General features: G+C 38.7%; 1 protein-coding gene across 1 annotated transcript in view; it reads right to left on the bottom strand.

The window, feature by feature from the left end:
* The window catches only part of PREX2 (phosphatidylinositol-3,4,5-trisphosphate dependent Rac exchange factor 2), a 179,135-nt gene that overhangs the window by 27,924 nt on the left and 135,878 nt on the right, over nucleotides 1–15,333 (bottom strand). The window contains exons 37-38 of the mRNA XM_085306783.1: nucleotides 6,829–6,895; nucleotides 4,314–4,504 (exon numbers count right to left, since the gene is read on the bottom strand). Coding sequence (XP_085162909.1) covers nucleotides 4,314–4,504; nucleotides 6,829–6,895 — 258 coding nt within the window. The remainder of the gene's footprint in view (nucleotides 1–4,313; nucleotides 4,505–6,828; nucleotides 6,896–15,333) is intronic.

Genomic DNA, 15,333 nt, shown 5'->3' with positions numbered 1-15,333 from the left:
CATCAGATAAGCAGAAGAATTAGACCTTCAGAATTACAGGCAACAGGGAAAATCATTTTTGTCTACAGGACTTTTTCACATCCAACGTCTTCCTCTTCCTTCCTTCTTCTTTCCATSTCCCTCACAAGATTCATGATGCTGAAAGACAGTTTCTCACTATGGAGTAACAAGAGGAATAGGTTTACAAAAAGAGAAGAGAATTTAGTCTAGGAATTCAGTTAGAAACAAAATCTGAGCGTATTATTTGGAGACAAAATAAGCTTTCTGTTCTGGCAAAGGAAATTTCAGAATGCSAAAAAACAGAGCCTATTTAGTGTTGGAGGTAGAGACATAGCCTGGAAGAGGCCAGAAAGATAAAACAACACATGAAGCAGGATTATATGACACAGAAATCCAAGAAGACTTTTTCATCCATGAAGTTTGTATGTACTTCAGTAACATCAGAGAACTGTTTTTCTTGAAACTAATGGAAAAAAAAAACTCCAACTTATATCACTTCAAATAATAGCATAAGAATCCCTGTTGATCCCTAAATACAGTGAGGATATTTTTCCTACATTTTCGGAAATTCAGGGCAAAAACTGCTTGGGTATATATAAAACTGTGTGCAATGCATTTCTCTTTCCTGGAGGAACTATGTTAAAATGTCTCTGATAATGCTAAGAGTCTCCAAGCACGTGGACAAAAAAAGGTGATCAAGAGTAGTCAGTATGGATTCACTAGGGAAAATATGTTTAACCAATCTGAAGCTTTCTACGACGGAGTGACCGGCTGGGTAGATGAGGGAGAGCAGTGGACGTTGTGTACCTTGACCTCAGCAAGGATTTTGACACTGTCTCCCATAACATCCTCCTAGAGAAGCTCAGGAACCACAGGCTAGATGAGTGGACAGTGAGGTGGATTGAGAACTGGATGAAAGGAAGAGCTCAGAGGGTCGTCATCAGTGGCATGGAGTCTAGTTGGAGGCCTGTGGCTAGTGGAGTCCCCCAGGGCTCAGTACTGGGTCCCATCCTGTTCAACTTTTTCATCAATGACCTGGATGAGGGGACAGAGTACCTCCTCAGCAAGTTTGCTGATGATCCCAAGATGGGAGGAGTGGCTGACACACCWGAGGGCTGTGCTGCCRTTCAGAGAGACTTGGACAGGCTGGAGAGTTGGGCAGACAGGAACCTCCTGAGGTTCAACAAGGGCAAGTGCAGGGTCCTGCACYTAGGGAGAAATAACCACAAACACCGCTACAGGCTGGGGCTGACCTTGTGGAAAGCAGCTGTGCTCAAAAGGACCTAGGAGTCCTGATGGATAGTAAGATGACCATGAGTCAGCAATGTGCCCTTGTGGCCAAGTAGGCCAATAGTATCCCGGGGTGTACTAGAAGAGTGTTGCCAGCAGGTTGAAGGAGGTGATCCTGCCCCCCTATTCAGCCCCAGTGAGGCCTCATCTGGAGTGTCCAGTGACAGTATACATCTGGGCTCCCCAACACAAGAGAGACATAGAACCACTGGCGAGATTCCAGCATAGGGCTACGAAGATGATTAGAGGACCAGAGCATCTCTTTTGAGGAAAGGCTGCGAGAGCTGGGGCCTGATTAGCCTAGAGAAGAGAAGACTGAGGGGGGATCTTATCAATGTCTACAAATAGCTTAAGGGAAGGCATCAATGGAATGGGACAGGACTCTTCAGTGGTGCCATGCAATAGGACAAGAAGCAACAGGCACAAACAGAAACACAGGAAATTACTTCTAAACATGAGGAAAAAATTCTTCACTGTGTGAGAGTGACAGAGCACTGGAACAGGTTGCCAGAGAAGTTGTGGAGTCTCCTTCTCTGGAGATATTCAAAACCTGTCTGGGTGTGATCCTGTCTTACATGCTCTCGGTGATCTTGCTTGAGCAGGGGTGTTGGACTAGATGATCTCCAGAGCTCYTTTCCAACCTCAACCATTCTGCATGATTCTGTGAGTTGATGTTTCTTTGAGCAGATTGTAGCCACAAAGGCAGTATTAATGGACATGTGAAATAGTGGCATCTTTAATGAAAGGTCAAATAGACTCCATTCTAAGACTTCATGACTAGAATCATGTTTTTATGGAAAAATGCTTTGTACATGTACTTTATATAAATAGACAGTTCCTGAATCCTTTAACATCCAGATAGGAACCCATGCATGACCCTTCCATTTCCCAGYACTCACAAAGCACTCTTGAAATCCAATGTGTATTGGCTTTCTAACATTTTATGGTTTTAAAATATACTTATTTAGACATTTTATAGTTTATACCTTTGAATTCATCCTATAAACRAGCAAAAAATCTCATGAATAATTTACTCCATTATAAGAACAGTTCGTGTTTTTATGATGCATGTTGCCTCTTCTTCAGTCACCAGATAATTCTGTATAATTTGTGACCTCTGCATTGTGGRGAGATAGTTTATGAAGAATATTATAGTTGTTCCAAATCTTTTCTTAAAAAATAAGGATTTCTGGCACAATTATATTGGTAAATTCAGAATTTGCTCTATGAAATCATTAGGAAACACAAAGAAAGTCCTTTACAGCTTTCTAAAGAAAGGTGGAATCAAACCCAAAGTCTTTTCTCATCATATAAGAAATACAAATTTTTCTTACTTCAACACAGTAAAGTTTTCAGAGGGGTACTCATGAATAAGGAATTCCTTCATAAAAGCACAGGTCTTTGAGGAAATCATAATTAATATTCTGGACAGTAGTTCACTCTGAGCAATGAGTATTTATGATCCTTTTGATACTTAGGAAATTCTTCTTTATTTGGAATTACATAAGGTTGATTTTTTTCCCCAAAAAATCTTGCTCACTCCTTTTCAAAGCAACTTTTATAAGCAGAAGTCAGAGCCTGGGAAACTGAGGCTGCTGTTTCTTACGTGAGCAGCAGAGGAAAAAAAATATTACCTATAATTGTTTTTGTTGYCCAGGAGTTTAACAGAGTTCCAACTTCGGAAGAGGGATTCTATATATCATAAAAACATTTTATGAAACTGTTCTAAACCTAAATAAAGAGTCAGAGAAAAGCTGTATAGTTCATGGCTTTCTGAAAATGACAACTTCATGCTGACCCAGGTTATACAGTATTTCCATCTATATCTAAAAAAGTGATTAGTGTTAAATAATCTGCTCTTTCTGCATTACTGCCTAAAACAGAATACCATATACAGCATGTTATATACACTTGTATCAATGATGGAGAGCAATACAAGCAGTCTGCTGCTATCTCCATAGAAATGGCAAGCACTGTTAGTATATAACATATTTGTCTTGACTATATACAGACCTCTTCCTGTTTTTCATGCCTTATAATCTGCACTGAATCTACAGCACATTGTTCTTCTGAAGCTCTTTTAAGGAAAGGACATTACCTAAACTTAAGAGAGGGTAAGGTTCATTTTAACATAATGTACTGTTAACCAAGTCTGCTAAAATACAAATTTACAAAGGTCAGAAACTAAGGAGCCGATTTTTAACACACTACTACTTGTAATTTGCAGTTTGTATCTCTTACAGAAATAGCAGTGTTTTAGTATCAGATTCTTAGTTATGTTTTTTTTTTGTTTGTTTGTTTGTTTTCCCCCAGTGGTAGTCTTTGCCTGTTTGGTATGATGTACACAAAATTGTATTCTGCCCAACTGGCACATGAATGTATTGCTATCTTTGATGAAAATCATTAAATACTAGAGAGCTCGCTAACTATGCTATTGTCACTCAGGGGTGGGTGAGTGGGCGTCTATGTGTCTGTGTGTTTCTTAAAACCACTTAGTGCTTAAAACAATAAACCTCAGTTGATTATAGCTCAATTCATTTTCTGCTATTATATCAATCACATCAAGATTGTTCTACACACAGAACTTCCAGTTATTGCATACTACCTTTGCAAAAATGCATACCTCTTCTGTTTTGCTTTTTCCTTGAAATAAGCTCTATTAAGATTCCCCCTTACATATAGCAAATACAATTTTCAACACTTTTTGTCTATATCACGAACTTAATAGTGTGCTATTCACCTAGCCTTTTCTACTTCAGCAGTTAAGATTTCTGCCTTCTACTGACTTGAATGAGAAACAGCCCATTACAACCATACAAAATGAAATCATGCTGTTCATTCTTCTGAACCAATGGCAACAGAATTCTAGAATTTCACCACAAACCTTTTGAGCGTATTAGACATTTACTCACATACACAGAAATACTACATGTGATTTTCTATAAGTAAAAAACAATCTACGAACTGGATTGCAATGATTGAATGACTGACTGGAACAAAGAGAGGGAAATAAACTGTCATACCGGTGAACTCCACTGTTGCACATCATTATGTGACATGCTCCAAGCCTGTTACAGAGTTCTGAGGACACCGACAGCAACCCAACTCCAGAAGCACTGCAAGCAGTGTATGCACAAGCAGCGGTGCGTTTGGATCGGATAAAGGACCCTATGAGTCGGTAAAGTTCATCCAAGCAGTTGAGAGGTCTCATAAACTGCAAGAGACAAAAGAGAGAGAGATTTAAATATTTGCTACCAAGAGCACATGAAATACTCTTTCAGGGTAGCAACAAGTAAACACTGGGAGTGTCATGATCTGTGGTCATTACAGATGCAGATTAGAACAGTGAGACTGGCTGAGAAAGCCCAAGCCAGATTTCGTAATGTAAATACAAAGCAGAGAGTCTTCTATGACGTGACCCAGGAAAACTTTGTCTAACTTTTAAATTATTACTGTCATTGACTGTTTCATTCTCTATAGAGGTGTTTTTCACTTCAATAAATTGAATAGGCCCATCAGTAAGCTTCCATTAACGATATTTTCAAAGATTATGCTCAGAAGAGCAACCTTCAAGATCAATTTAGCAGTGAAAAAAAGCATCTCATAGTGGTTTGTGCAAAAGAAAGGCTCACAACACAGTTTTGCAGAGCTTGTAATTCCAAATTCCTTTTCTCTTTATTCCAGAGACACTTAAAGATTGCAACAAAACACCCTGGTACTCAAAGAACGAATTGTCTGAAAGACAGAAAAGCTTTCCCTAAGGACAGTTTTAACTAATTAGAGAAATAGCAGCCTTACTTGCTCTTACGTTTACCTTCATCAGAAAGTATGCAGGTCAAGTAAATCAATTATAACAATCATTTAAACCTKGACACAAATAGATTTAAGTTGGTTTCGCTCCTATTGATCTAGCTTGCATACATTTAAATTGATTTAAACTGGTGCCATTACTCCTGCAGAGCTATGGAGAAAAGAGCAAAAGTCAAAGCCACAAACTGAGATCATGCACTCACTTTTGGTTTATTCCAATTACAAAGAAAATGCATTAGATTAAACCAGCATTTGTTACTAGCATCCCCTGGTGTGTACCTTGACTTCAGCAAGGCTTTTGACACTCTCTCCCTTAACATCCTCCTAGAGAAGCTCAGTGAGGTGGATTGAGAACTGGATGAAAGGAAGAGCTCAGAGGGTCGTCATCAGGTCCAGAGAGATCTGGACAGGCTGGAGAGCTGGGCAGACAGGAACCTCCTGAGGTTCAACAAGGGCAAGTGCAGGGTCCTGCACCTAGGGAGAAACAACTCGAGGCACCAGTACAAGCTGAGGGCTGACCTGCTGGAGAGCAGCTCTGCAGAGAAGGACCTGAGAGTGCTGGTGCAGGACAAGCTRACCATGAGYCAGCAATGTGCCCTTGTGGCCAAGAAAGCCAATGGTCTCCTGGGGYGCATTAGGAAGAGTGTTGCCAGCAGGTTGAGGGAGGTGATCCYGCCCCTCTACTCAGCCCTGAGGAGGCCTCATCTCGAGTATTGTGTCTGGTTCTGGGCTCCCCRGGACAAGAGAGACATGGAGCTACTGGAGAGAGTCCAGTGTAGGGTTACAAAGATGATCAGAGGGCTGGAGCACCTGCCCTATGAGGAACGGCTRCGAGAGCTGGGCCYSTTCAGCCTGRGGAAGAGAAGACTGAGGGGGGATCTTATCAATGTGTACAAGTACCTGAAGGGAGGCTGTCAGGGGGACAGACACAAACTCTTTTCAGTTGTCCCCTGACATTTTCACTGAAATAGAGAATAGATTTTGGGAAAAATTCTTTTGCTGCACATGTGAATGCTTAGAAAATAAGTTACTGACTCACTACAGAAGGACCATGCAGTCTAGCACAGATCCAAGAAACAGGAACTCTCAGTCTGTTAATGCTCATTTTGGATTATATCTATTAAAATTTTAGTCTGCCATAGGACTCAGYTGTTGCTTGCTTTATTTGTCAAGCCACAGCAGTTCAATCACTTTTGCTCATAAGTCAGTACAGACAAGGCCCTAGGAACATCTTTTTTTCTTATGGGGCTGCAATGCGGACATGAACTTTCCAACAAGAGGATGTAGCATTAAATGAAGATTCATAGTCTTTGTGATCTCTCAGTCACAGAGGTTTAAAGACAGAGGAAGCCCAAATGAGGAGGTTCAGAAGGCAATCCTCCAAACAGGATGCTAGAATATTTCTTTCTGAACAGTGTTTCCAGTTTTCAGAACAAAAACATTCTGCCTGCACCTGCTCCCACCTTCATGTTCCTGGTGCAATTGCACTGCTCTGACAACACAGTGATGCCCTCTCGCCTCACATGTTGATACAGAACCACGTGGCACCACATACCCCTAAAACAGAGGGGGGACAAAACGCCATAAAAGAGCTCCCCCTTTCCCTCTCCCCCACAGCTTTGAATAATCCCAATTTTCAGTGGAATAAGTAAAGTCAGAGGACAGGATTACAAAAACATAGTGTGAAAAAATGCAAAGCTTAATTAGTCACTTGACATTTTTATTTACCTTATCTATATAAGCTGCTTTAGATGTTGAATTTGGAGGCAGGTTTGACTTGTCCAAGTAGAATGCCCTGATAGAAAAAAAGGCAAAAATGTTAATTTTTTTAAACTCTTGTGAAAAATGTATATAGGTGATTATTCTTAGACATCATCCTAAGATTGAACTCTTTTTTTAATTTCACGATGAAACTATCGAAGAATAACACAAGGATGAATAGACACTAACACTCTTCTAAGAAATGTGGAACATTTTTTCTCATTTTGAAGACAAATTGTCCCTCTGCCATTTCACAGTAGAGTGCAATATTTTACTCTCTAGTTAGTAGAAAAAACAGATCTGAAAGTAACTCACTAAAACTATCCATGAAAGGGTTGTGGCAGCTGTCTTGATTTTAACAGTGACTTTGGGAAACTTGGCAGGTAAATAATGTCTGAACCTCATGYGCTACAAGCCTTTTATATTAGCAAAGCTGTAATAATTTCAGAACAGCATCCCAAATATGGAAGAYAGTACTGCAACAGAGGAAAAAGCTCACAGTATAAAAAGAAACAAAAAAGCAGAAACCTTACAGGTGGCAGATATACCCCATAAAGAGAAAATCGCACTGGTAATGTGTGCACTCATGTATGCACATGTAAATAAAAGCAAACTGCCTTTCTATACAATTACCACTCACTTTTTTGAAAATGACTTAGTGCATCAAAGGAGAAGCTGAAGAAAAATGTGGTTTATCTACAGAATGCAAATGTGAGAGAGAAAGCTTACTCATTTTAACAGGCTTACCTATCGATTGTGTATTAAAACTCATCAGCCCATACTCACACACCTCCTTCTGTAACATTTCACTTAGCAATGAATACTGCCATAAGGATTTTCTATGGAACAGAAAAATCCGGCATGCACCATGTTAAAAGACAAAAGGTTGGCTAGTTTCTATGTGGCACAAAGGGAGCTGAGATTTGGTGCAGAGGACTTTCATGTTACCCTTCTCTCCTAAACCAAGAAAAGTTCTCCTATCTAACACCAGAAAGAGCTTCTCTGATCACCAGCATTAAGATGCTAGCAAAAGGTCTATGGGAAGCGTGGAGCTCTTCTCTTGTCTCCTTCAATGCATAAATTCTAGAGGATCTTTCTTTTTGTTTTATCTTATAAGCAAAATAATTGCTTACCACAGATATGTTATTATTAAATATTTGACAGGCTGAAAAAAACCTTACATATCTGTGTGATAACATCACAAGATTCATTCTAGTGGTTGAAAAGCTCCTAAAACCTACTGGTGCAGCTGAAAATAATAAAACTTGTAAGTCTGCCTGGATGAAGCATCCAGTGAGAATGAGGCATCAGCTACCACTATGGCAATCCTGACCAAGGTAAGAAAACAAGTTACAGAGCCTGCYGGAAGAAACTGGGTTCTCCAGTGGAAACTTCAATGTATCACCTCAATCCAGCCCTAATGCCTGTGCACAAGCAGCAGGATCTGACTAAAGGTCAGAGCTCTCAGACTGGATCCAGCCTGGAGCAGGATCCCAGCTGTTCTATGGAGTGTGGTAACCAAATTTCAGCTGCACTGAAATATGAAAATAAACACTGAAAAGAATGCGCCCTTGCACCCTAACTCAGTAATGACAGGATAATCTGAAATCTCAGTCATGAAAACACTGATTCATGTAACATACGTATAATAAAGCCCATCTTTTTCTCATCGCTTTATCCACATGAATAAAGTTACTCACATGGTTACATACTTGTGGGGCAGGGGCATAGATGGCAAATTTGAAAAGTCTTTTATTCTTTAATATCCTAGAATAACTGTACTAGTAAAAAATCCAGCAGCCTTCAATTCTAGAAGATTTTGTTGCCTGTATTTTTGCAGTTTTGAAAGCCATCTTCCCCCRAATTTAAGGTTTGAATTAATTCCATTAAAAAGCACAGCAGAGATAATCTAGTTCCATTATTCTATTAGGCCTGTTTTACCATCCTGAATGCACTCTGTGTCAAAGGAGGCTGGAAACTATTGGAAGGATTCGCAGAGAAAATTACTTGTAAATCACTAYGAATGGCCACAGCACATAAAAGCTACCTCAGTAGAAACACACCAACCTTCTTCCTTGTTAGCAAAGCTAAAAACTAAAGCCTAATCCTTCCATCCACTGAACATTATCAGACTAAAAGCCTATGCTGTGTTCTCCTGCCATGCCACAGAGAAATCTGCTTCATTCAGAGTCTGTTAGCACTCTTTGGACTATTATTTCAGCAAATTCAGCTGCATTAACTGAAAACAGAAACTAAATATAGAATAGTACACAACTAATGGAATACATGGAAAATAATCCACTCAGGGTACAARATGAAGCAATATGGACACTAGAAGGGAATATACAATTATAGAAATTACTACATTAAGTAAGTCAATTATTCATTAACCTAAAGAACAAACAAAAAATCAACTATACATAACATCAATTTTAAATATCAAAATATCCTGTTACAAATAAAACTATTCCCCCACACACGATCAGATAACACTCCCAGATGTTTCTCAAGTGCTTTATTTTTATTGCTTTTCATAAAAACTGTCTTCAGTATTTCACAGAACATGACAAACTATGGACAGCATATAAATTTCCAAAGCACTTCACTTAATTACTAAATGCCTGTTAAGGTCCTTAATCAAATTTTATAGGAAAAGTTAATGGCAATCTTGGCATGGTGCCCAATTTGGACAACATTTTCTAATCCATTTGAAATGAAAAAGAATGAAATCATAGTTCTTTGTCTGAAAATGTGATGCTGTTTTTACTGCTAAAAGCTGTTCAATTTCTCTCAGTTATGGCAGAAGAACTTTTCTTCTAAAAAAGRAAAAAAGAAGTAGAAAAAACAATCAAAACTAAAGGAGATGGTTACGTTTCACTTTTGTAAGGTGTTCCATATGTAATAGCATCAAATAATGGAACAAATATGTGAGGGAAAACTTACAGGGCAATGAGGTAACAAATACCTCAGGGTTCAAAAAGAAAAATCTATCACAAAATGAATGCTTTTTGAAGAAGTTTTCCCACAACTTTTATACCAAGGAGATACAGAAGTGGTGATATTTTGATCTTAGTGGCATTTTACAGGGTACCCTACAAAATTGATCTGGACATGTAGGAGCCTGCAAAATTGAAATGGTAGGAATTATCGAGGCTCCAAACCTGCAGAGACATATTTGTAACTTTATACACGAATGTAATCCGAACAAAGCCAAGTTTCTAGGCTTATACCCTGTTGTTCCAGGAAGCCCACAGTAAAAGCTTCCAAATTCAATTATTTCTCTAGTACAAAGTAGCTATYGCAGAAAATTACTTGCTGTCAGAGCAAACAAATGCAAAAGCCTGTCTTATGTGTTCTTTCTGGTAAACAGTAAGTAAGTATGATAAATTGCCATATATAATTACCTTCTAAGACCATCTTAAGGGATTTTAAATGAATTACTTGAAATTGTATGTTTAAAATCTACAACAGTTGACACTTTCTAACAGTGGATACTTTAAATTGATATTTACTGCAAAATAGCACTACTCCTATTTATTTTACTAGTGCTTCTATAATCATTTGCAGTATTTCTATTTATTCATGCCACAAGTCGAGAAGAAGAAGAATTTAAATGTTACTTCCCTATTAATATGCACAAGACAGGAACAATCTTCATGTTGACACAATACATTAGGATAATCCTGTCAGTAATATCCTAGTCTCAGGAGATTATGTACTCCACAGAAGTTTACACGTATGAACAATCAGATGACATAGYACACAAGGACTTCCCACCATTCATGTTATATGTGCTAGAGAAAAAACATATTTCGGCAAAAACGGCAATATAAGGAGGCTGCGGTCTCATCATAAAATAAGATTATGAAAGTCAAGGGGATTCTAGCCCTAACATCTTTATGTCAGTGATACAATCCTATGTGCAATTATTAGTGGCTACAGAAAGGTTTAACTCTAACAACAAAAAATCTTCATAACAGTTTCACAATTTTAACCTCTCAAAGAGCATACACAGCAGTATTCTGACCTTTCTTAACTATTCTTACTTGTGCAATCTGTTGTGCTAAACAGGAGATCCTAACACCATATTGCTCTGAATCTACCACAGGTAATTTGCATTTCATGTGTAAGCAATGCAGTAAGCCCTTTCTGGCTTACTTCAGGCACATAAGGTGGCAAACCAGCTTTTGGCAGTCTATATTTCAAGTATAGCAAGCAGAATTGTGGAAGACAGTACAATCTATGAGGAGAAGGATGTGACTGTAAGGTGAGACCATATGGAAAAAGTCACAAGCAAAACACACACATACAGAAAAGAGGAAAATAATTAGATTAAATTGTGTCTAGGAAAACCCACAAGGGCACGGAAAGGTAAGAAAATTTCAAGAAATTAAATGCCAGGACTTTCTTGGTAACTACCTCCCTTAGTGGAATGCACTGGGACACAAATGCCTAACTGGGACGCAGAGTTGCGACTGAAAAACTGAATTCCTAAGGAATTTGATTCTATCAGAGGGGCTTATTCTTCGTGCTGCTTCTCATTCTCTTGGAAGCCTGCAGCACCTGGCTAAACTGCTGGTTTTCCAGCCGTTCAAACTACAGTCTCTGAAGACGGCACATGAATAAATTAGTGTAAGGGTGACTGCAAGCATCCAAGGTACAAACTAAGGATGATACCTGCAAAGTAACTCAGTTCTTTAATCCTCAGCCTACATATCACAGCCTTACTGACAAATTTATGCAGAATCTCACCTTTCTGATATATATACTTTTACACTATATCCTACATACTATTTACACAAGTAGGAGGTCACAGAAATGTGAGAACAGAACAGAAAGTCACAGATGATTTAAAAAATGGGAAAATACCATTAGCTCTGTACAACAATATGCACTTTTCATGTGCTACATCTTAATCTCTATTTTTCCAGGAGTCTAGAAAGAAGCTTTCCCAGTAAGCTAAGTCTCCAGCATCTCTATCTACTTCCAAGATGACATGAAATCATTCTACTTTAATAAATGAAAGGGAAGTACTTGGGTCCTCAGGCCACGTACACCAGTCTTCCTGCTTCTCCCATCATTATCAGAGCAGCAATACCCACACTGAACCCATTAGTAATAACTAACTAATTCCACATTTGCCTTCCAGAGAGCASATTTTCCCTTTTAGGCTCCTGTTATTCCAGATACATTCCAGAATATATTATTAAAAAGACAACATGCCAAGTAGTCATTGGGTGGTCAGCATTTCTAGTTGCTACAGGCTTGCACTGGGTTCATCGAACAAATGATGATGATCAGTAACCAAATATGAAKGCCTTCAGCTCTAATTGCTTTGGATAGACATTCTCTGCATTTGGAAAGGAAAAAGAATGCAAAATAAATTAGATGTTCACTTCAGTAAGCAACGACTTAGAAAATAGGTCATTTTGAATTTTTTGGTATATTYTGTCAAGCTGTAAAATTTTCAGTTTTAGAATATTGTCTATAAAAAACACTGATCATATTTTGTCAAAAATCTGAAGAACAATTAATTTATACTCACRGAAGGAGTACACCACTGGAAGAAAAAAGTCTAAAGGTAAATTAAAGCCATCTGGAGTTACCTTTTATACCAGCTTGACAAATTTTATTTATTTTGTCCAGCATCTYTATTTTCTTTCTGGTCTTGCTTCACTTTGGTGCAACGAATCTCAATTTCCTCTCTAMCTAAAATGCTTCTCATTATGTTTGTCAGGAGACAAAGTCAGCTATTATTCCCTGTTATGTCCTTCAGAGTGAATACTTAATTTTGAATCTCTTTGCTTCATCAAGATCTTACATTTAGAGAGAGATCAGTTTTAAGTATCGACTTCATCTGGAACAGCAGCAAAAAAATCTAAAAAACATTAGATTTCCTATTTATATAGTMGTATCACAGAATCACAGAATGGTTGATGTTAGAAGGGACCTCTGGAGATCATCTAGTCCAACCTCCCTGCTCAAGCAGGGTCACCTAGAGCACGTTAGACAGGGTTGCATCCAGGTGGGCCTTGAAGATCTCCAGAGAAGGAGACTCCACAACCTCTCTGGGCAACCTGTGCCAGTGCTCCGTCACTCTCACAGGGAAGAAATTCCCCCTCACAGTCAGGCGGAACTTCCTGTGCTTCAATTTCTGCCCATTGCCTCTTGTCCTGTCACACGGGACAACTGAAAAGAGTTTCTCCCCGTCCCCTTGACACCCTCCCTTCAGGTACTTGTACACATTGATMAGATCCCCYYTCAGTCTTCTCTTCCCCAGGCTGMAGAGGCCCAGCTCTCACAGCCGTTCCTCRKAGGGCAGGTGCTCCAGCCCTCTGATCATCTTYGTAGCCCTATSCTGGACTCTCTKCAGTAGCYCCAYGTCTCTCKTGTACTGGGGRRYCCAGAACTGGACACAGTACTCGAGATGAGGCCTCCCCAGGGCTGAGTAGAGGGGCAGGATAACATAAAGTRTATAGTAAATTTGTGTTTGTAGCATTGCAGTCCAGTGTAACTGTTTCATTTTTTTTAACACGATGCAATGTATCAGATATCTGGTCTTAAGAACAGAAACAGTTCTGCAYCTACTTTATAAATATTCCACTGCACTGAAAATAAAATAATTTCACAGGCAAATACTTACTCTCTGAAAGCTACAACACTCCACTGATTACTATTTTCTCCATTTGATGGCAATGGCAAAAAATGTTAATGAGCAAACTGAAGTGGATAGACATGAGGAAGAGAGGGAGGGAGGGGAGAGAAAGAAATCATGGGACCACAGTGGCACATGAACAAATGGCATAAGCTTCTTAACCACATGAGTAATTCAGTTTGGAAAAGCTTTCCACTACCAACTCTGGGGGAATAAAATTGCCAGATTTAAGGTGGGATTTAATCATTTATTACAGRCATTTACATATTATCTGGCCCTTTTGATAATACAGATATGGACTTGAAGACCTGTAAGTTTGTTCCAGAGACAAACRACATCTTTCTTTCATAGTAATTAACCAGTTGTAGGTGGATATGTCTTTTATATCATCATATATCATTTATACTACCGTAACTACTAGAGAATTCTAGTTCAGTCTAAAGCCAAGAGTGCCATCACATCTATTTTCTGCCTTGACTAAATTATACAGGATAGGGAAAACATTAGCTTGCCAAGAAGCCTACAGTTTGAGAAGCTGCTGTGTGTGTAATTCGAGCGTGAATAAATAAAAGCAGGTTATATTCCTCAGATGGATTTTGTTACATGCTTGCATAAACTCCATAAGGAAAAAATATTTTCTTTTTCCCATGTTTAGAAAAATCAAAAGAAATCAAAGAGTAACAATATTAAAACCTCATGAAGGTATAACACAGTATCCGTGACTAAAGGATTAAATTACACTTGCCATTGCTCTGTGAAAGGCTACTTATTCCATAAAATAGACACTGGAATCTTTAGACATAAGAACTGTTTGAAGTTACATTGTAAATGAAACACTTTTAAATGACAAGTATTAGATTCAGGGTAATCAGATGTTCAATGTAATGAGGGTAGTTAGCTAAATCATTTGTCATTAAATTCACTGATTCTAATTGCTTCCTTAGAGCAACAGACTTTCATTTACCTTCTAAAAGGATATTGAAGAAAGCAACAACAGGAACAAAAAAACCCTCTGGCCTTTTTCCTTTACTACTTGCTTTAATTTTTCCTTTGTAACTGCCATACAGCAGGCCACAAAAGTATCAGTCAATAATCCTTGACACAGCTGACTTCAAAGAATAGTTCTAAATCAGAGAAAATACTAGGCTAGAAGGAAGAAACATGTCTTTTCAAACCTTGTCTATTGATGTACAGACAAGTTAATTACTACATAGTGTTAATTAGCACCCACATCAGGGTGGGGATGGGTAGCAATCTTTAGATGCCTTTCACGCAGCATGATCCTACCATCTGAGTGAAAAACTGGGCCACAGTACAGTCAGGGATATCACAAGAAAGTGCTCTGCTGGGGTTAAAAGAAATATTACAGGGAGGTAGAGCTCTCCTAAGCTTGCTTTGATCTATTACTTTGCTTACTTCCCCTGAATCTTCCCAGTTCAAATCATCATCACTTGGAAAACAAGTTTTAAAAATGTTTAGATATCTAAACACAATTGTAGGTGYTTAAGAGGCATCAAAAATGTCTAGTCATCTAATGGTCACTGGTTTCACTAATTTCTCATTGGCCAAAAAYTTCAGAATCCAAATAGTACAATTTTAGGCACAAGCAAGTTTGTTCTTGGTGTCAGTACTTAGTGGAGCATATCACAGAGACCCCAAAGCAGGACATATACTTGGTATTGCCACAGCACTGCTCCCCAGGGAATGACCTGTGCCCCAGACATTCCTTCTGCCCCAAACATCCTTTATTAAGACTCTAACCAAGACCACCTGTGGAAAAGTACATTTTAATAGTTTTAGAGTATCATAGGAGAGAC

This window comes from Rhea americana, unplaced genomic scaffold, assembly GCF_003343005.1.
Source record: "Rhea americana isolate MKP2758 unplaced genomic scaffold, rheAme1 scaffold_247, whole genome shotgun sequence".
Lineage (NCBI taxonomy): Eukaryota > Metazoa > Chordata > Aves > Rheiformes > Rheidae > Rhea > Rhea americana.
Note: the sequence above shows the minus strand (reverse complement) of the source record. Positions and strands in the feature narration are given on the sequence as shown.